The sequence below is a fragment of the Berghia stephanieae genome, chromosome 3 (assembly GCF_034508935.2).
Source record: "Berghia stephanieae isolate SIO BIC M18660-M18661 chromosome 3, UCSD_Bste_1.3, whole genome shotgun sequence".
NCBI lineage: Eukaryota > Metazoa > Mollusca > Gastropoda > Nudibranchia > Aeolidiidae > Berghia > Berghia stephanieae.
The window spans coordinates 60,957,004-60,980,302 of NC_088362.1; the positions used below are offsets into that span (position 1 = coordinate 60,957,004).

General features: G+C 38.5%; 1 protein-coding gene across 4 annotated transcripts in view; it reads right to left on the reverse strand.

Annotated features, from left to right (window-relative positions):
- Positions 1-16,789, reverse strand: part of LOC144968123 (uncharacterized) — a 71,400-nt gene extending 54,611 nt beyond the window's left edge. For 3 of the 4 annotated variants that reach the window (XM_078906130.1, XM_078906128.1, XM_078906127.1), the window contains exons 1-2: positions 16,489-16,684; positions 9,795-10,799 (exon numbers count right to left, since the gene is read on the reverse strand). In XM_078906130.1, coding sequence (XP_078762256.1) covers positions 9,795-10,334 — 540 coding nt within the window. In that variant the 5' untranslated portion in view covers positions 10,335-10,799; positions 16,489-16,684. Of the gene's footprint in view, positions 1-9,794; positions 10,800-16,488 lie in introns of all 4 variants that reach the window. The other variant, XM_078906129.1, reaches the window with a different exon arrangement.
- Positions 16,790-23,299: the final 6,510 nt, after the last annotated feature.

A 23,299-nucleotide genomic window follows, 5' to 3' on the forward strand; every position in this document is an offset into this window, starting at 1 on the left:
CTATTCACTTCAGTATCGACTTTCCATCAATATCGAAAAATGAATACAGGTGGGGTGTGCGAAGTCTCCCAGATTTGATCTTTTTTTTTTTTACCAAGATGAGGGTCATTTTAATCTGCCAAATTTTTTAATTGCGTGTTTTTCCAGAGTACGGAAGTTAACTGGTCAACGGCGCTTCAACACTTAATAAATATTATGGTCATTCGAACGCTCTTCGACCAATGGGACAGCGTGGCTCAGCGGCACGGTCTTTGCTTTGTACCCGAAAGGTACCGAGTTCGATCACCCGCTGCGCTGCGTGGCCTTGAGCAACTCACCTCGCCTTAGCTCAGTTTGCAGCGCTGCACTGCACTTTTAAAATTTGTCCAGAAAATTAGTCCTTCAAATATCGATCAATTTTGAATGACCCTCTTCTGGCAAAAACTCTCAAACCTGTAGCAAATCGACATGATGGGTCACAATTATCAATATCTATTTTAAATATAAACTAACTGATTCTCTTCTTAACAACAAGAAATTGATGTTCTATGTATAACAGACTTGCCAACAATTACGAAAATTTCGTAGAAATACGAATTTTTTGGGTCCTCATCGACAATTATAATTATATAAAGGTCTTTAATTCAATAAATTTCTTCAAAACGAAGTTTTCTTGCCAGAGCTAGTAAATAAAGGAGTTAAAGCAATAATTTAATGTATTTAAACAGAAATTGATCATTTTTAATGGTAGGTAGTTGAAATATCTACTATGGAATTACAGATGAAAACTTCAATTTTTTTCCAATTCTAAGCAGGCAGATCTGGTGTGGCTATGTGGTCTTGTGGTATGACACTTGCTTTCGGATCGGAAGGTCCTGGGTTCGAGCCTCGCTCGGTGCACAGTTGAGTCCTTGGAAAAGGCTCTTTACTCACATTCTTTCAGCGTACTTAGGTGCAAAATGAGTACCTGGCCGTTAACAGTGTTGTCTTTGTCGGAAAACAATTGTAATATCACCTAACAGGCATCATGTCTCGTTCTACATGTTATGTGTTGCTGTTGGTTTGTACTCAGGTGTAAAATGAGTACCTGGTCGTTAACAGCATTGTATCTGTCCGAAAAATTGTAATTTCGCCTAACAGACTTAGTGTTCTTATTAGCCAGAGACGCACTGTGAGCGCTTTGAGCATGTTTATTGGATATTACGCTATATAAACGCTCAAGTTTTTTGTTTGTTTTTTAAATATTTTTTAAAAGGCATGTCTGGTTTGTATTTTCAAAACTTGAATCCTGTGTCATCGTACAAAGACTTTTTAGATAACCGGAATAGAATGATGGTGTCGTGTTCTCTACATTTCGTAGATAAGCCTCGACATTCGCGATATTAAAATATTAGTTTACCACTTAAATTACATGGGTCGTGTTACAGTGGGCTATCATATAATAACAATATGATATCGCTGCCTCATATGGCCAAAATTCACCAAAAAAAAATATATTTGGCAAGAAAATGTGTTCTTATATAGAAGGAATGAAATTGACCTCATTCAGATTTTTGTTCGTGTAGTTTATTTATAGCCATTATGGGGACGACTTGTCATTGAATTCTGTAGATAGAACGAAGTTGACGTCACTCAAGTCTTTGTTATTGCTTTTTGCCATCCATTTTTATGAGTCATTCTCACTTAACTGTATTATCCAGACTATAAAAAGTTCATGGTTACACAGAGTTTTGTGTGTTGGTCCGTTATACTTTCGGATGGCAATGTTGTGAGCTTCTTGGTCAAGCGCACATTATCTATCAATCAGACTATAGATGTTTAAGGTTACACATAGTTTTGTGTGTTGGTACAATGTATCCGGTTGACGTATGCTATGAGTATTTTATTTAAACGCATAGTATCAATAGTGTATTTCCATGGATTGATCACGTTCAATGCGCTTAATATTGTTTATTCATTAAACCTCCAGCAGGACACACGAAGACATATTTCCATATCTTACAGTACCAGTCGCCTCTTATGTGGCTATGTGGTCTGGTGCGACTTTGTGGTCTTGTGGCATGACACTCGCTTTCGGATCGGATGATCCTGGGTTCGTGCCTCGCTCGGCGCATAGTTGAGTCCTTGGAAAAAGGCTCTTTACTCACATTCCCTCACCCTACTCAGGTGTAAAACGAGGACCTGACCGTCAACGGCGTTGTCTCTGTCGAAAAAAGTTTGTAATATCGCCCAACAGGCGTCATATGTCATTCTACGTGTTATGTGTTGCTGTTGGTCAGGGACCCTGTGTAAAGCGATTTGAGCACGTTTAGTGGATATTGCTCGACATGAATGTTTAAGTTTGTTTGTTTGTTTGTTTAGGTAAGTACTAGCACTCTTACAATTTCCAAAACTCCCTATAGAAAGGTCCTCGTCACACCTGAGTCGAGTGGGGTAGTGTGTGCAAAGCAACTGACACAACATCGGGACCAGAATTTCAATGATTGTGGTGATAATGGAGATGAAAAATTGTTAGTGTGTATCAGTTTTTTTGGTTATGAATGGACTTCAGCATCTAATTCACCCCGACATGATCGTGTTTTGAATCACTAGGTTACGTCATATAGATTTGATTAAAACGAGCATTTATATAGCGCAATATCCACTAAACGTGCTCAAGGCGCTTTACAAGGGGTCCCTAGCCAACAGCAAATCTTTACATGTAGGAAGCATGCCAGACGATAATAGGCCTACAATTTTTCCGACAGAGACAATGCTGTTCAGGACCAGGTAGGCCTACTCATTTTACACCGAAGTACGGTGAGATAATGTGAGGAAAGAGCCTTTTTCCAAGTACTCAACAATATGCCGCCAAGAGGGGGACTCGAACCCAAGACCTTCCGATCCGAAGGCGAGTGTCATCACTTTTCAAGTTCATCGGTCAACGTCTTTATATGCAAAAGGCGAAATTACCCGTCACTGCAGATTTTGCGTGCTCAAGTCGCTTTATAGTAGGTCCCAAGCCAGCAGCAACACTATATATGACGACTGAAAAACGATACTTCAGTTTATATTCTCGACAATTATGTGGTGACTTTATCCATTATTGTGTTATTGACCACATAGCCACACATATTTATATATGAACCGAAAACAATATTAAAAACAAAACCCACTCAATATTCCCAATTTATTATACCAAATTCCAACATTTTCCTTGACGTGATAATAAAATATCGACTGGGCTGAAATCATTGTTTGACTCAAGTCGATAAAAACGAGAACGATACCCAAGCACAAATAATATTAATTTTAGTAATCCGATCTTGTGTCAGCCGTATCGCCCAGCAGGGTCAGTATCGCATTGGCACGAACATGTGACAGACGATACCCGTCTCCGATTCCAAGCGAGATGGCTGGCTCCATACATAAACCCAGGTTATCAGATAGCAAATTTCCTCTTCGTCTCTTGTGGCAAACGCTCACAAAACACTTTTTTTTCTTCCTCCTTTATGGTCGGGGATTATTTAAGTAAAACAAAATTAATATGGACATTAATATAGATCATTTCTATGGATTTTCCGTTTTCCATAGCTGGATGTGCTTCAAAATGTTTCATTTATTCCCTCAGCAGACTATAGTGAATGATATTTCCATTTTATACAGTACCAATCGCCTTTAAGGCGTTCTTTTTGTATTAACACTCCTACAAATATCCGTCAAATAGCCTGGTATTCATTCAACCTGAGTCGAGTGGGATAATGTCACAACGTAGGACAAGAATTGTGTATGATCACTGTCACTTATCCAGCCATTTACCATGGTAAATATTGCTTGACTCATATGACAAGACGAGACAGTTTACCAGCTACCTCGCCACATTTCACACATTGAAGAATGGAAAAAAAGGGTTGAAATCTATACAGAGCAATATCCACTATGTTGCGCGCTCAAATCGCTTTATAGCAGGTCCCAAGCCAGCACCAACACTGTACATTTTCTCCACGGTGACAATACTGTTATTGGCCAGGTCCTTATTTTCCTCCTGGGGTACAGTGAGAGAATGTGAATAAAAGAGCTTTTCCAAGAATCCAACTTTGCACGCTCACAGCGGGACGTACGGGTCGAAGACAAAGAGTCATTCCACAAGACCACAACGCCTTATAAGATTCTATCTTTAAAAAAAAAAGAAGCCAAAACATAGGCTTGTTCAACCGCTTTACAATAGTCCCAATTGAACAGCAACCCTTAACATAAAGGACCTTTCTTTACATCACGACTGTTAGGCGCTATTACAAATTTTTTAATCGATAAAAACAACCCTACTGACGACCAGGTATTCCTTTTAGACCTGAGTAAAGTGAGAGAATGTTAGTAAAGAGCCTTTTTCTAAGGATTGAACTTTACGCCGCACTGAGCAAGACTCGAACCATGGATCTTCAGGTCTGGAGAGGAGTGCTATGCCACAATATAACAAAAGCCTTACAGGATTGTTGCTATCTTACTCAAAGGTTTTTAAATATGAAGTTTTTAAAAAGTCTCAGGTTTAAAAATTCTTGACAAGTTGGCGTTCATATCAACACGCAGACATGGTACCAATTCTACCACTGATCCTATGACATACACAATCAACAGATCAAACACAACATATTGGCAACAGAGCTATTTCCCACGAACCTAAAAAAAATTAATTAAAATTGAGGTTTTATATAATAGGGCAATGTCCATTAAAAGTGCTCAAAGCGCTTTACAAGGGGTTCCTGGCCAACAGCAACACTTAACATGTAGGACGAGACATGACGCCTGTTGGGCGATATTACAAATTTTCGGACAGAGGCAACGTTGTTAACGACCAGGTACTCATTTTACGCCTGAGTACGGTGAGTGTCATACCACTGGACCTCATAGGAATGGAACAATCTGACAAAAGATTTTTATAACAATAAGATAGTCAAGAAGGGTCTTTTTGTGTTCAAAACGGAAGACTTTAAACTCCTCAACATAATTGTGATGCTGAAGTTGTGTCAGTGCGGTAAATAAATTGCTTCTTTTCTTTCTAATCAAGGCGCGCTCTCACGCGTTGTATTATTTACACCAAAAGGCAACGTTCTATAGAGAAAATAATACTCTATGTGTATATTAAATCTATGAGTAAATGTTAATTCATGGATATTGTTCCAGTAGTTGTGGTAAAACCTATTTTTAAAAATACAAAATTTGAATTACGGCGTTTTGTCAGATACGGTAGCGTGTCTATTTTAGTTCTTTGTTTTCTTGTAATCGACTCTGGTATAGAAAGATGCCCAATGGAGGGATGGTTGGGTGGGGCGTGGATTGTTGTTGTCTTACTGAAGTATGTACTTATCGTTGCTGTTGTTGTGATGGTGGTGGTGGTGGTGGTGGTCGTGGTGGTAATAAGGATGAGGATGACGACAAGGATGATGATGATGATGATGATGATGATGATGATGATGATGATGATGATGATGATGACGTGATAATGATGAGGAAGAAGAAGAAGAAGAAGAAGAAGAAGAAGAAGAAGAAGAAGAAGAAGAAGAAGAAGAAGAAGAAGAAGAAGAAGAAGAAGAAGAAAAAGAGGAGGAGGAGGAGAAGGTGGAGGAGTATGATGAGGAGGTTGTTTGTTTGTTGTTTTTTTAAAAGGGTTTTATGGCGCTTGCAACACATATCAGCGCCAGTAAAACGGAATAAAATGGGATAGTAAAAGGTTCTAGAATTACAATTAAAGTACCCAAGAAAAAAGTGAGGGAAAGGGGAATTAGTTCAAATAGGGAACAGATGTAGCTTCCAAGAGCACACTATCAGTGTACTTAGTTTGAGATCACGTAAACGTCTCATTCTGACATAGGCTCATGATCCCACTAAGAGGAACACACTCAAATGTTTACAAATAATATATTAATATTTAAAAAAAAAAAAAGAATACAGCGCAAAACAGAGAGTCTAGAGAAGACCAAAAAAATATAATCTCCCAGAACTATTCTATAGATTTGAATGCTTCCCTCCCAACCAGGGTATCCAGCAGCTAGGGCCAGAAAAAAACAAGTAATCTCATTTCAAGACAAAGACAGAAAGCATGTTGGAAAACAAATATCAGGAGATAGTAATAGGAGAGACAGTAGGTGCCTCCTTGCCCGCTATGGAGGAGGAGGAGGAGGAGGAGGAGGAAGGGGGAAATGATAAGTATGAGGATAGGTGATACAAGTGAATGAAAGCTCCAAACGTTTGGATTCTAGATGAAATATCAAGATATACGTAACTAAATAAGGTTCTTTCCAAACTGTAGTTGTGGTGAAAGAGGAGGAGGAGGAAGAGGAGGAGGAAGAGGAGGAAGAGGAGGAGGAAAAGGAGGAGGAGGAGGAGGAGGAGGAGGAGGAGGTCAGGTGACGAAGAAGACAAAGAAGAAGAAGAAGAAGAAGAAGAAGAAGAAGAAGAAGAAGAAGAAGAAGAAGTAGAAGGGGAGGAGGAGGAGGAGGAGGAGGAGGAGGAGGAGGAGAAGAAGAAGGAGAAGGAGAAGAAGAAGAAGAAGAAGAAGAAGAAGAAGAAGAAGAAGAAGAAGAAGAAGAAGAAGAAGAAGAAGAAGAAGAGAAGGGGAGAGAGGAGGAGGAGGAGGAGGAGGAGGAGGGGAGGAGGAGGAGGAGGAGGAGAAGAAGAAGAAGAAGAGAGAAGAAGAAGAAGAAGAGAGAAGAAGAAGAAGAAGAAGAGAAGAAGAAGAAGAAGAAGAAGAAGAAGAAGAAGAAGAAGAAGAAGAAGAAGAAGAAGAAGAAGAAGAAAGAAGAAGAAGAAGAAGAAGAAGAAGAAAGAAGAAGAAGAAGAAGAAGAAGAAGAAGAAAGAAAAGAAGAAGAAGAGAAGAAGAAGAAGAAGAAGAAGAAGAAGAAGAAGAAAAGAAGAAGAAGAAGAAGAAGAAGAAGAAGAAGAAGAAGAAGAAGAAGAAGAAAGAAGAAGAAGAGAGAAGAAGAAGAAGAAGAAGAAGAAGAAGAGAAGAGAAGAAGAAGAAGAAGAAAGAAGAAGAAGAAGAAGAAGAAGAAGAAGAGAAGAAGAAGAAGAAGAAGAAGAAGAAGAAGAAGAAGAAGAAGAAGAAGAAGAAGAAGAAGAAGAAGAAGAAGAAGAAGAAGAAGAAGAAGGAGTAGCAGGAGGAGAAGTAGTAAAAGAGGAATAGAATGTATTCTCATTTTAAAGTTTATAATCGTTCTTAACATTCAAATCTTAGACGACATAGTAAGAAATTATATATAACTCCATAGGGTTCTTTATGAACTGCTGTTGTGGTGTCGGCAGTAGAGGATGAGGAGGAAGAGGAGGAGGAGGAGAAGGGGGAGGAGTATGATGAGGTGGAGGGGGTGGGAGGTAGGAGAAAGAGGAGGAGAAGGATGGGGAAGATGAAATGAAGGAGGATGTAGGCTACTGGAAAAGTAATAAAAGACATTATGGTGAGTGTTCTCATTTTCAAGTCAATTGTTGTTCTCAATGTACAAATCCGAGATGACATTTCAAGATGGATTCAAGGGTAATCAAATATTGGTAAATTAATGGATTAATAAACTGACATGATGTAATACCTCAGATCAAATTCAGTTATATTACAAATTCATTAACTCGTTGTTTAACGAATTGATTTTTTTCCTCACGCCATCAGCTAATTCGTGCTCGTGTTATTTAAATTTGTAGATCTGATGATAACCGAACTGATATGAGTTTGTTTTAATAACAATATTATTGAAGACTTAGCGGAGTCTTAGGTTTGAGAGTTTTTGCCAAGGTGAGGGTCATTTAAATCGGTCGATATATGAAAGACGAGTTTTCTGGCCAAAAAAAAAAGGGGAAAAAAAAAGTATTTAGAAAGGGTAATATCCACTAAACATGCTCAAAGCGCTTTACAGGGGAGCCCTAGCCAACAGCAACACTTAACATGAAGGACAACAAATGACGCCTCTTAGGCGGTGAGAGAATGTGAGTAAAGAGCCTGTTCCAAGGACTCAACCAATGACTCAGCCCAGAGCGGATCTCGAATCCTGGCGCATAGTTGAGTCCTCGGAAAAAGCTCTTCACATTCTCACACCGTACTCGGGTGTAAAATGAGTACCTGACCGTTAACAGCATGTCTCTGTCCGAAAATGTAATATCGCCTAAAAGGCGTCATGTCACGTCTTACATGTTAAGTGTTGCTGTTGGATAGGGACCCCTTGTAAAGCGCCTTGGGCATGTTTGGTGGATAGTTCGCTATATAAAAAACTCAAGTTTGTCGTCACATTTATTGTTTTACATGATACCCAAGGAAAGGGGGCGTTTCCTCTCACCGGACGAATGGTGTCTAATGGCGACTTCCCGTTTCCGGTCGTGCTCAATTAAAGCGTCTCGGATCGGGTTCTTGAAAATGTTGAAGTCTTTGTTGAATCTCTACGGAACACGAAGCCAATCCGGGTCTCTTTGAGAAACCCGATCCAGTTTTTGATTGGATGAAAGATATTTTATTCTTAATCAACGTGGAAAGACTTGGATGATTAATTCTCGTGGATTAAGTCAACAACAACAACATCTGATTACAAGCAATATGTGACCCAACCTCGCTATCCGGTAACACGTGACCCAACTTCTCAAAACGGTGAATAGTAACCCGGAATGCGAAAGATTTAGTTTCATATTTATGGTTGCACAATCAATTTCCAGAATGGCTCAGGGGGACCCGATGACAGTTGGTAGAGCACTGGCTTCACAAGAAAAGGGACCGAGATCGATTCCAGGTGCAGTCGAGATAATTTTTTCTCGCCCCCTTGTCCACCCAGCAGTTAATGGGTAACTGGATCTTTGGATCTGGCGGAAAGTACATTGCAAAGGGTAGTAAGCAATTGCTATTGTCCGTTTCACGCTTTAGATACCGGATAAACTCTGGCCCCATGAGCCTCTGAAGGACCAATTTACTCTCTGGAAAGACACGTCATTAAATTTTTTTGCCAGAAAACTCATGCTTTAAACAATATGTATCGATTTAAATGACCATCATTTTGGAAACAAACAAACAAACCAACTCTCAAATCTTGGACTTTCTCGAAGACTTCGGGAAGTCCCAGGTTTGAGAGTTTTTTACTCTGGATGACATAGTCTTATTGTTTTACATGATGCCCAATGTAAGGGGGCGTTTCCTCTCACCGGAGGAATGGTGTCTAATGGCGACTTCCGTTTTCCGGTCGTGCTAAATCAAAGCGTCTCGGATCGGATTCTTGAAAATGTTGAAGTCTTTGTTGAATTTCTACGGAACACGAAGCCAATCCGGGTCTCTTTGAGAAACCCGATCCAGTTTTTGATTGGATGAAAGATATTTTTTTCTTAATCAACGTGGAAAGACTTGGATGATTAATTCTCGTGGAGAGTATTTCCATTATAAAAATGAGCTCATAACAATCTGGGTTATCAACTAGTAGTACTAGTACTAGTAGTAGCAGCAACAGTAGTAGTAGTAGTAGTAGTAGTAGTAGTAGTAGTAGTAGTAGTAGTAGTAGTAGTAGTAGTCGTCGTCGTAGTAGTAGTAGTAGTAGTAGTAGTAGTAGTAGTAGTAGTAGTAGTAGTAGTAGTAGTAGTAGTAGTGGTAGTAGTAGTAGTAGTAGTAGTAGTAGTAGTAGTAGTAGTAGAAAAGAAGAGAGAAGAAGATAGAAGAAGAAGAAGAAAGAAGAAAGAAGAAGAGAAGAAGAAGAAGAAGAAGAAGAAGAAGAAGAAGAAGAAGAAGAAGAAGAAGAAGAAGAAGAAGAAGAAGAAGAAGACGCTTACAGTATTGATGGAGAATAACAAACTTATGAAAAGCGTTACAAACCGCCCCTACCTTAATATCATCTGGTGGTTCTTGCTTGATCCCGACGCCTTTACGGCCGTTTGTTGTCGTGATGCGATGTGGATCATCTCTTGTAGAACTGGCGGGCTTGGATGCTTGATGGATGGGTGATCGAATCGCAGACTCCAACCTGGAAGGCGGGAAAGATTCCACCGTGGAGAGGAGCGATGTTGTCGTGTGACTCGTAGTTACGTTTTGTGCCGCCAACTGCGATGATATCGTTACTGATTCCTTTTTGTGCGTTGGAGTTTCTCGCCCTTGACTAGGTTGCACCTGATTGGCTGACGGTGTTATTGTGTCACCTTGACCTGACGGCGATGGTGATGAGACAATAAAGGCTGGAGACTGATTAGCATCGACGTCTGAATTTGTTAGACTAGGTTCAGCAGCCATCGAGTCTCCACTTGCTGTCGAGGAGTTTGGAATTGTGGCGTTGTTGGGGAATCGAACCAAAGTCCTTGTTAACCCTGATTCTACCACTGGTTCAGATGTGGGGATTTTCAATGTGTTATTTTCCTCCGTGTTTTCCATAATTCCCAGTTTCTTTGTACTTTGTTCGTCTTCACAATGAGGTTTTTGTTGACGCCTGTGATTGTATTTTATCTGGAGTCATAACTCTTGTAGTTATATAAAGTTTACACATTTTAGGAAAAATAAAACATTAGGAAGTCAGACTTCATCTCAGGTTACGCCTCGGGTGTTTCTCTTCCCTTTTTTTAAAAACAAATTTTAAAAACTCTTTTAACTGAGTGCATTTGTACTGATTTAGCAACAAGCTAAATTGTCATACCAGAAGAGCACAAGCTGCACACGAAAGGTAACGCGTTATAATGTTAAGTTTACAAAGACAACATTTATGACGCGAAATTGTCAGGAATTACATATTTGCAAATGTTTACTGGATTACTGGTATCACATCACATCTCCAATGTTTTTTTTTTTTTATTACGTGTAACTAAACACTCCTCAGTGAATCTCCTGTCGGATGTGAAAGTTCTGAAAATGAAAATTTATAAAACAGTAAAAGATGATTAAATATGTAAATTAATGTAAATCATAACTAGTAAACTACCATTTCTGTACTTTGCCATACACCATGTACAAAATCTATTTTGTATGAAAGGTTGATTGCAGAATAATATTATCTTTTTTTAATCTGGAGCTTATATTTAGCGCAAAATCCACAAAACGTGCTCAAAGTGCTTTACAAGGGATCACTATCCACCAGCAACACGTACCAGACTATAGTAATTGATCGTTTTAGTTTTACAGCTTTGATGTGCATGACATGGGTACATATTTTCAGGTCCGATAACCCTTCATATCTACGGGCTTCGTTTAAAATTGTTGACATACCCTTATGGGACAGCGTGGCTCAGAGGTATGGTCTTTGCTTCGTACCCGATAGGTACCAGGTTCGACTACCCGTCGCGCTGTGTGGTGTTGGAAAAGGCTCTTTACTCACATCCTCTTACCATAATCAGGTGTAAGATGAGTACCGGGCGTTAACAGCATTGTCTCTGTCCGAAAAAAATGGTAATGTCGCCTAACAGGCATCATGTCTTGTCCTACATGTAGAATGTTTACTCCTGGTAAAGCGCTTTGAGCACGGTTTGTGGATAATGAACTATATAAAAGCTCAAGTTTGTTTTTTTGGGTCTTTTTTTAGCAGAATATTTTTACTTACGCTTGGAAGAAAAATAAATTGAGCTTTTATAAAGCGCAATACTCACTAAACGTGCTTAAAGCGCTTTACAAGAGGTCCCTGGCACTTAGCATGTGGGACGTGACATGACGCCTGTTAGGCGATATTACATCTTTTTTTTTTTTTGACAGAGACAATGCTGTTACGGTCAGATACTCATTTTACACCTGAGCACGGTGAGAGGAAGTAAGGAAATAGCCTTTTCCAAGGACTCAACTATGCGCCGAGCGAGGCTCGAACCCAGGACCTTCCGATCCGAAAGCGACTGTCATACCACAAGAACACACAGCCGCACGCACAGAATACCGTGTAGTATCATCTCTCAGGAATTAACGTGAGGGTTTTTCTCATAGAAAAGCAATATCACTGCATATAGAAGGAACGAAGTTGGTGTCACTTAGCACTTTGTTATTGTTTTTAGACAGCCATTTTAACGATTAGCTCTCACTAAATTTTATCAATCAGATTATAAACGTTCAAGGTTACACATAGTTTTGTGCGTTCCTACGGTATATCCAGCAGGCAGATGTTGTGAGTATTTTACCTAAACGCATAGCATCAATTTACGGAGGTTAAACAAAGTACCACCACTCTCTGCCGAGAGAGACTTATCTGATGTGCGTGTAGTATCACAAGAGTTAAGTTTCCTTGGAACGCAAGCCTGGAGAGAACAGGTCGGAAACTGGATCTCGTCCTAATTATGTCCGTATTTTGCTAGTAATGTAATATTTCGAGTCCGCGCTTGTATTATTGACAATATCATCACGTTATGACCCGCAGGGACATATGACTATGGTCATGTCTCACCGGCCAAGGATGTTTTTTTTAAACAAGTTAACTGCCGGACAATGGAAAAAAACTCGTGTTTAAAAATTTGGCCAGAAAATTCGTTCTTTAGATAAAGATTGAATTAAATGACCCTCATCTTGACAAAACTCTTAAACCTGGGCCTTAAAAGAAGATTTCTCGAAGTCCCAAGTTTGAGAGTTTTTGCCAAGACGAGGGTCAATTAAATCGATCGATATTTGAAGGACGCGATTTCTGGCCAAATTTTTTTTATGCGAGTTGGGTTTTTTCCGGAGTCCGTCACTTAACGGGGTAATTTAGGATCAGCTTACAGATTGACTTGTCCGTAAATGTCATAGAATACAGACCTGCCTGCTGCTACGAAAATTTCGTAGAACTGCGGATTTTTGGCTTCAACCCGACAATTATATAAAGATATTTGATTCAATAAAACTTCTTGAAATCAAAGTTTTGTTGTCGTCATCACCATCATCATTGCCTTTTTCACCCTGGGTCAGGATATAGGCCACAGACAAACAGTTTCAATCCTTCTCTAGCCTGAGCTAACTTTTTTTTATCTCGTTCCACGTCTTATCACTTCTCTGTATATCAGCTTCTTTAATTCCTTAATAAAATCTGTCATTGCAGAAACTCTTCGGTCGCCAAAGCTAAAAAAAAGGATTTGAGTTGTCCGTCTGCGTTTCTGTAACGGTTTGAGTTGCCATAGTTGTCTATAAGGGAGTTGAAAGGCAATATTTTAACATATTAAAGACAAATTGGTAATTTTTACTAGTAATTCTAGTGTTTAATATGTTAAAACCTCTGAAAACTACGATTTTTTTCAAGTCCAGGTTGGCAGGTCTGTGGAATTAATATAACCTATAATGCGTTAGTGACTTGACTAGGGTGTGTGTTTGTGTGTTTATATGTTAGTGTGTGTGCATGTATGTATGTATGTGTGTGTGTGAGAGAGAGAGAGAGAGAGAGAGGGAGAGAGAGAAGGAGAGAAGGGGAGAAAGAGAGAGGGAGAGAGAGAGGGGGGGAGGAGAGAGGGGAGAGAGAGAGTGTGTAGAGAGAGAGAGAGGGTAGAGAGAGAGAGAGGGTAGAGAGAGAGAGAGAGAGAGAGAGAGAGAGGGGGGGTAGAGAGAGGGAGAGAGGGAAAGAGGGTAGAGAGAGAGAGAGAGAGAGAGAGAGAGAGAGAGAGAGAGAGAGAGAGAGAGAGAGAGAGAGAGGTAGAGAGTGGCTTTGTGGTTTTGTGGTATGACATTCTCGATTCTATTCTGACCTGGAGGTATCTGGTTTGAATCCAAAACTGGGCGGTGCAAAGTTGATCCTTTGGAAAAGGCAAGGCTCTTAATGCACATTATCTCTTCGCACTCAGGCGGAAATGAGTACTGAGTCCGTAACATGGTTGTCTTTATGAAGAGATAAATTGTGATAGTCTTACAAGCATCATTCTCTTCTTACATGTTAAGTGTAAATGCTAGTTTGGGACGCCTTGTAAACGACTTTGAGCATATCAGTAGATAATATACTATATCAAAGCTGGTTCTTTAAATGTAACTTTTATATAGATTGAACGAAATTGACGTCACTCAACTCTTTCTTATTGTTTTAGCCAGATTTTTTTTTATGTGTAGTTCTCACTAAATTGTATTAATCAGACTATAAACGTTTAAAGATACACATAAAAATTGTGTGTTGGTACGTTATATCCGGCTGGTGGATGTTTTGAGTATTTTAACTAAACGCATACCATCAATATATATATATATATTATATATATATATATATATATATATATAATATATATATATATATATATATATATGTCTTATTACAAATCATCGGCCATCGACTGAATCAAAATTAATCCCTGCACCCTTACACCTCAGTTCATCTCACTACCATGCTCTCATGAATATTAATGAGGCATTTTGGAAATTCTAAACCATTCGATTATCGATGTCCCAAGAAATTCAACACCGCCAATGGTATTTATTCTAACGGTTGCTTGCCTGATATGGGGGGAATATTGTATGACAAGTCAAATATCAAACCATGGAGAATAAATAGAATTGGAAACCACATTATTCTGAGGGTTGAAATTGGCATGATATCAAACGACGTGCACATTTATTGCAGGTCTGATAACCCAATTCCAGACCTGACTAGAACTACGAAAAATTCGTAGAAATACGAATCTTCTGTCTCCAGCTTTACAGAGCTGTATAGATCTCTTTGACTCAATAAATCTTATTGAGAAGGAAAGTCTAGATTCTTAGAACCTATATTCAGGACTTTGGAGCATTTTTGGACCATGCTGAAAGCAAATTGTTTAATTCTAAAGCTATTTAAAGTGAATTTGTTTCTTTTTTTTTCCCTTGGAAACTACGATTTTTTGAAATTTCATGTAGGCAGCTGACCAATTCCTTACGGGCTCATTGTTGTAATGGAAATCTCCAAAAAAGAGATGGAAAATATTGTCCATTACAAGGATGTTAAACTAGGCCCATAAGTGGGTTCGGGTGTCAGATCTACATATCTGTCCCACTCGGTATCAAATCATGAAAATTTATTTCCCTTTATTCATCCCATAGGGGAAATTTGTCTCTCGATCTATACCAAGGGAAGACTGGAATAACCCAGGCGTCAGCCGCAGTGCAGCGCCGCAAATCGAGCTAGGGCGAGGTGACTTGATTAAAGCCACACAGGTAATCAAACTCGGTACCTTTCTGGTATGAAGCAAAGACTGTACCACTAAGAAATTAAATAGAGTACGGAAAAGCACTGTCCTAGAGGTTGCAAACTCTATTATTATGTGCGGCTATGTGGTCGAGTGGCATGACACTCGCCTTCGGATTGGAAGTTTCTTGGGTTTGAGTCCGGTTCGGAGCATAGTTGAGTGAGTCCTTGGAAAAGGCTCTTTACGCACATTCTCTCATCGTACTCAGGTGTAAAACGAGTACCTGGCCGTTAACAACTTGGTCTCGGTCGAGGGAAAAAGTGTAATATCGCCTAACAGGCGTCATGTCTCGTCCTACTTGTAAACCAACATGTATTTGTTCACGAGTCTGATGCCCCAAATTGTTTTATAGTCTTGATAATTTTAATGGAAATACTCTTAAACCAACGTGTATTTATTTACAAGTCTGGTAACCCAAATTGCTATGGTCTCCTTTTTTTTTATAATGAGAAGAAGAGTAGAAAAAGTAATAGTAGTAGCGGTAGTAGTAGTAGTAGTAGTAGTAGTAGTAGTAGTAGTAGTAGTAGTAGTAGTAGTAGTAGTAGTAATAGTAGTTGTAGTAGTAATAGTACTAGCAAAAGTAGTAGTAGTAGTAGTAGTAGTAGTAGTAGTTGTTGTAGTTGTAGTAGTAATAGTACTAGTAATAGTAGTAGTAGTAGTAGTAGTAGTAGTAGTAGTAGTAGTAGTAGTAGTAGTAGTGTAGTAGTAGTAGTAGTAGCAGTAAGTAGCAATAGTAGTAGTATTTATTATTATTATTATTATTATTATTATTATTATTTTATTATTATTATTATTATTATTATTATTATTATTATTATTATTATTATTATTATTATTATTATTATTATTATTATTATTATTAGTAGTAGTAGTAGTAGTAGTAGTAGTAGTAGTAGTAGTAGTAGTAGTAGTAGTAGTAGTAGTAACAGTAGTAGTAGTAGCAGTAGTAGTAGTATTTATTATTATTATTATTATTATTAGTAGTAGTAGTAGTAGTAGTAGTAGTAGTAGTAGTAGTAGTAGTAGTAGTAATAGTAGTAGTAGTAGTAGTAGTAGTAGTAGTAATAGTAGTAGTAGTAGTTAGTAGTAGTAGTATAGTAGTAAGTAGTAGTAGTAGTAGTAGTAGTCGTAGTAGTAGAAGAAGAAGAAGAAGAAGAAGAAGAAGAAGAAGAAGAAGAAGAAGAAGAAGAAGAAGAAGAAGAAGAAGAAGAAGAAGAAGAAGAAGAAGAAGAAGAAGAAGTGGTGTCATTGTAACTACCAAGACACAAAACTATTTGTAACCTCAAACGTTTACAGTCTCATTGAAGTACGTTAGTGAAAACAATCACCCAACTGGCAATCTAAAAAAAAAAAAAGAAAAACAATAATAAAGAGTTGTGTGACATAAAGATTTTTTTCATTATAAACGAGCTTATTCCTTTCAATATTTACATATTTTCTCAACATACCTATAAATCCATTAAATTATCCATTATCGTTTGTTGCTTTCTTTGGCATATCTCGATGGCAACGATCTACTTTCTCCGAGAAAACACATCTTTACAATGATACGCATATTATATAATATATCCTTGGTACCTTGTAATATAATCAGGATATTCACTTTATGTGCTACAGACAATAACAGACGAAATTCACTGGAGTGCAGATTGCAAATTAACTCTCACAGTCCCGCCGCCAAGCTCTCACCTTTCGCTCAGCTCAACGCGAGACGTGCGTGAGGGCGTGAGATGTGGGGCTTCGATAACTAACTAAAACAGACAAGACAGCGTTGTCTGTTTGACGCCCGCCGCCCGCCACTGTCGATGAGAAACACGGAGTGCGGTAGAATTTCACGGATGTCTTTTGTGTCGCTGTATTCTGTTTTCATAATGAGACCTACTGTATGTCTTGTGCTAAATGTTAAATGTTGCTGTTGGACAGGGACCCCTTGTTAAGCGCTTTGAGCACCTTTAGTGGATATTTCTCTATATAAAAGCTCAAAAAAAAAAAAAAAAAAAAAAAAAAAAAGCTCACTGTATCAACCGGGTGTTGTGGTGAAGTGGAACGGCCTATCGAAAAGTAAGAAACTCACAACATTGCCATCCGGAAGTATAACGGACCAACACACAAAATTGTGTGTAACCTTGAACGTTTATAGTCTGGTTAATACAGTTTAGTGAGAATTACTCATAAACGCGGATGGGGAAAAAAAAGCAATAACAAAGACCTGAGTGACGTCAACTTCATTCTATCTATTGTTTAAATTATAAAAACAAAACCGATCCAATGAATAAGTTTAATCATAAAAAGAATATATTGGCAAGTATCTTTTGGGGCACTAAACACAAATAATAAGATATCTAACAGTGCGGCTATGTGGTCTAGTGGTATGACACTCGCTTTCGGATCGGTAGGTCCTGGGTTCGAGCCTCGCTCTCGGCGCAAAGTTGAGTCCTTGGAAAAGGCTCTTTATTCACATTCTCTCACCGTACTCAGGTGTAAAATGAGTACCTGGCTGTTAACAGCGTTGTCTTTGTCCGAAAAATTGTAATATCGCCTAACAGGCGTCATGTCCCGTCCTGTTGACCAGGGACCCCTTGTAAGGCGCTTTGAGCACATTTAGTGGATATTGCGCTATATAAAGCTCAATTTTTAATTTTAAATATTTTATTATGGATTCTAGGAGTTTCATATTTATGGCATTCTTATTAATTATGGTTACTTGACCAGTGTGCTGGGAGAGTATCCACAGTGGAATGTGAATACAACTTATAAGCTTGGGGAAGGCTGGTTGCGGCTGGAAACAAAATATAAATAAAAAATAAAACTCCCTTTATTCATCCATAGGGGGAATTTGTCCCGAGGATCTATTCCAAGGGAAGACTGGGATAATCTAGGCGACAGCCGCAGTGCAGCGCCGCTAACTGAGTTAGGGTGATGTGACTTTCTCAACACAACCTAGCGGGTATTCGAACTCGGCAATTTTCGTGTCTGAAGCAAAGACCGTACCACTGTGCTACGCCACCCCATTTTATTTTTTCAGTTTTTAGTCAATCGATTCAATACCAAAGAAACACAAATGTCATAATGTTTTGCATCTTCGTCGTCTTTCGCTACGAGGCATCAAACGTCATTTCTTTTGTCGTTACTTATATTATGCTGAATGATTTCCCTCACAGGCTTCGAGTTCATGAACCCAAGGGACGTAATCAATATAAACATTCATTTATAGAATTAAAGAATGAGTCGTCTTTCTTGCAGTTAGTTGTCAGCAGCCTAAAATTTTAACACCCTGTCCAGATCGAACACTTTAATTAACAATCATTGACACGCGACAGCCTTTAAAACAGAAAGCAAACACATTTGAAAACAAACAAACAAAAAAACACAGTGAAGTCTAATCTGCTAGAAATCGTAGACTGTAAAAAAGTTATGTATAAAAATAAATAGTCCATAACAGCTTCCAAAAAACAACAATAATATAAAAATTGCCAGCCAATCACAGATCGTTACGGGTAAAGAAAATAATTTTAAAAACAAAAACAAAAAAACAAACAAAAACAAAAAACAATTGGATAAAACAAAAACAAAAAAAAAAAAACAACCAAAAGCTTCCTCAGCTTTTAGCAACTTAGTTTTTTTGTTGTTGTTCTTTTTTATTTATTTTTTTTTCTTCGTCTTTTTTTTTCCTAACTTTTATATGGCGTAATGTGATCAAAGCGCTTTATAAGGAGTCCTAAACAAAGAGCAACACTGGACATAGAGGCCGAGAGATGACGCATGTGGTGCGCTTTGATATTTGGTTTCTAGAAACAAGACTGTTATCGGTCAGATACTCATCCAATGCCTGGGGGAAGTGAGAGAATGAGAGTAACGGCTCTTTTTCCAATGATTTAACTTTACGCCTCTCACAGTGGGACTGGAACCAGGGACCTTCGGGTCAAAACCCGAGTGTCATACTTCAAGACACAAAGGCACGTGATCAATTTGTGTCAATAAAAAAATGTCCTTCAGAGCCATGAGTCCCATGAAGCCGGGGTTTATCCCAGTTTCTATGGCGTGAAACGGACAATTGCAATTGATCGCTATCCTTTGGATAGGTCGCTAGTCAATCGCAAAGTAATTTCCACAGATCAAACAGATCCAGCTACCCAATCACTGCTTGGTGGACAGAGGGTTCAGAAAAAATCTCGACTGCATCCGGGATCGATCTTGGTCCCTTTGCGTGTGAAGCGAGTGCTCTACCAACTGAGCTATTGGGACCCCCATTGATGTCAATGGTTTAGTAGTTAAGTCTTGTTTTAATTTCAAGCAATCTTGAACATAATCAGTAAGACCGATTGAGGCTACAATGATCTCAAAACTCTGATCCTGGTGTTTTGATTTTGGGAAAGGCACTTTGTATACTTTACTAACTCAACTCAACTATAAATGAATACCTGGTTATAGGTACTGACGATTGATGTTGTGCGTTTATCCAAAATGCTCACAACATCCGCCAGCCGGATATAACGCACCAATACACCAAACTATGTGCAACCTCTTCATATAGTTTATAGTCTGTATGATATGAATTAATGAGAACTAATTATAAAAATTGTTGTCTAAAATCAATAACAAAGAGTTGGGTGGCGTCAATTTCGTTCCATCTATATAAAGGAGCGACACAAACAAAGAATGATTACAAAAAGTCACGCTTTAATACCGAGCATAATCTTTTGGAATAACAATGTCAAACGTTCCACTGTGCGACTTCTTTCCAGACCACAAACAAAGAGATGAAATCTTGCGAAGAGTTTGACAGTGGCGGCTATGAATGAATGGCATGTCAGAGAGATATGCCTCCTCTCATCTTGTGGTGGAGTAAAATGATGGGGAGCTTGATCAGCTACAATGATTTTAGAACTCTGGGACGGTGATGTACTCGTATCATTAGGTAAAACAATTAAACGAGATTACCCCCACTCGACTTAGTTGTGAATGTGTCCATTGCATAAGCGGTTTGAGGTTTTTTAGGAGTGGTATATCAAATTAGTCCTTCTTCTTCTTCTTCTTCTTCTTCTTCTTCTTCTTCTTCTTCTTCTTCTTCTTCTTCTTCTTCTTCTTCTTCTTCTTCTCCTTGTCCTCCTCCTCCTACTCCTCCTTCAAAAAGCAAAGAGCAAAGAGATACACATTACCAAGAGTAAATCAGTGGCAGCTAGAGTTGACATACTAGAGAGGCATGGTGTCTTGTCCTGGGTAAAAGAGTCGAGTTGTAAGTTGTAAGTGTTGTCTGTTACCAAAACGTAAGATGATAATGCTTGCAGAACTCTGACACAACAATGTGTCTTTTAAACACATTAACTCACTCGACTCAGTTGTGAATGAGTTCATGGATGTCATAGGCATCTACAGATTTGTTTAAGAAGGCTAAATCATATTAGGCATATAATAGGCGACATAAAGCATCTCTCATTCGTATTTTATTACATGTATGGCTTGATGGCGATATACAGGGTTAGAACTGGCCGGTAACAAGATCTCTCTGTGACTCTTCTCTCCCTCATTTTCTCTTTCTCCCCCCCCCCTCTCTCTATCTCTTCTCTCTCTCTCTCTATATCTCTCTCTCTCTCTCTCTCTCTCTCTCTCTCTCTCTCTCTCTCTCTCTTACTAAAAACAAAAAAAAAAAAAACAAAAAAAAAAAAAAAAACAAAACAACAAACAACAACAAACAAAAATGAATGAATAAATAAATAAATAAATAAATAAAAACTAAATAACGATTTAAATGTGTTATGTCTCATCCAACACCGTTAAGTGTTGCTGTTGGCTTGGGATCCCTTGTAAAACGCTTTTAGTTTCGCTATATAAAAACCCAAATTTAGAACTAATCACGAACATGGACTCCCACTCTAAATATTTGGGATCCCGACTAACTGCGCAATCTTTTATCATAGAAGAAAAGTAGAAAACGGTAAGGGCTGCCTCTTTCGTTAGTATTGATCTTTTATCATACATTTTTGTGTTCCATTGTCTTGCCTCTCATGGTTTTGGTCCTGAGAACATTTCATGGAAATTGCGCTATCTATCTAAAAACAAAAGTCTAAAAAAAAACACAAATCAAAAATATATCTAACTCAGGAGAGAATTTTGAGTTCCACTTATATTGGGGTAGATATAGACACTTAGATAACAACTCTCGGACAGTCGTCATAATGAAAACAATGGTAGTGATTGGTAAACATAGCAAACAACACGGATTTTACTATCGATGGTATGTGTTTAAGTAAAACATCCGCTATTCTACTATTTGGTCAAAAGAACTAATACAGAAAACTATGTGGAAACTCAAAACTTTTTTAGTATTATGTGATAACTAGTCACTCATTTGGTGGTATAAAAAACAACAAAAATTATCAGAGATAGGTCGATTTCATTCACGTTATAGTTTATGAACAACCAACTATGTTTGTCCGTGTGAAGGTGAGTCAAAATTCCATGTTTTGATTGGTCAAAAATCTACTGGATAATTGGACTATATTACAGATCATGGTTTAATTGCTGGGATCCCTGGGCCGTGCCTATCATAGTCATAGAATTTCTAGATCCAATTTCTTATCTTTCTATGGTTTGAATCCAAAGGACATTAAATGAAAATTGCGCTATATAAGAGATATCCCCGACCGTGCATGTCAACAGCATACAATTTTGAGTTCCCATTCCTTGCCTGGCATGGCTTGAGTCACGGCCGATTGACTTACCCAATGAAGCGGCACCGGACGGACCCAAGCCTTCGGTGTGCTACAGACCAACGACTTAATTCCACTGTAACTTACTGTTCTGTTACACACAATGACAAAATGCATTTGTAACATTTTGGCCACAAAACTTCAACCCTCAACATCAATTAAAATTAAGTTTTTAAAAATCTTAATCCCGGGGACTTCTAAGTAACTGACTCTTCAGCTCTTATATAAAGCAATTTCCATTTTTAAATAAAAATTTTAAAAATATTTCCTGTATTCATCCTATAGGCGAAATTTGTCTCTTGAGGTTTATTCCAAGGGAAGACTGGAATAACCCAGGCGTCAGCCGCAGTGCAGCGCCGCAAAATGAGCTAGCGCTAGGTGACTTGCTCAAGGCCACACAACGCAATGGCGGGTGACCGAACTCGGTACCTTTCGGGTACGACGCAAAGACCGTACCGCTGATCCACGCTGCTCCCTGAGCTACGCGGCACTCTATTTTTTAAAATGTGCTGAGGGCTCAAGTCATGAGAGACAAGGAGTCCCAAGCCAACAGCAACACTTCATTAAACATTTAAGAAGACAAGTCATGACACTTATGTGGGGAGCTAATATGATTTTCTTTAAAGATCTTAGACAGAGACAACAGTGCGACTATGTGATCTTGTGGTATGAAACTCACTTTAGCCATCGGAAAGTCCCAGGTTCGAGCCTCGCTCGGCGGATACTTGAGTTCTCGGAACACATTCTCTAACCGTATTTAGGTATAAAATGAGTATCTGGCCGTTAACAGCGTAGTCTCTGTCGAAAAAAATTTTTGTTAATATCGCCTAACAGGCTTCATGTCTCGTTCTACATGTTACGTGTTGCTGTTGGCCAGGGACTTTTGTAAGGCACTTAGAGCACGTTTAGTAGACATTGAGCTATATAAAAGCTCAACTAATTTTTTATTTATTTATTTATTTATTTATTTATTTATTTATTTATTTTTTGTGGCGTTTTTTCGGCATCCCCCGCCTGGCCAGGAGAAGGACGCTCTATAATCAATGTCATCCATGAAAGACTGTAAGGGCTAATGTGTGAAAAACGCTTTTTGTCAGTTGAGGCTGGGAATCGTGATCTTGTGATCTTGATGGTGGCTGACTCGGATTAAAGCTGCGGCGTCGTCAATTGATTTTTCTTTTTTCTTGTTATAGCCCAATAACAATACATACAATCATGTATAGAGGTTTTGTGGTACGCTGAAAAAAAAACAACACATTAAAAAAAATTTGGTCAGAAAAATTGTCCTTCAGATATCGATCAAATAAAATGACCCTTGACTTGTTTAAACTCTCAAACATGGGACTTAATTCAAGACTTTCTTGAAGTCCCAGGTTTGAGAGTTTTTGACAAGATGAGGGTCATTTTAATGGATAGATATTTAAAGGACGAGTTTTCTGGCCAATTTTTCAATAAATGTGTTTATTCAGATTTCTTCAGTTTTTTGTTGGCATTATTGTATTGGTGCATGCATGGTAGGTCAAGAACACAACAATATAATATATTATAA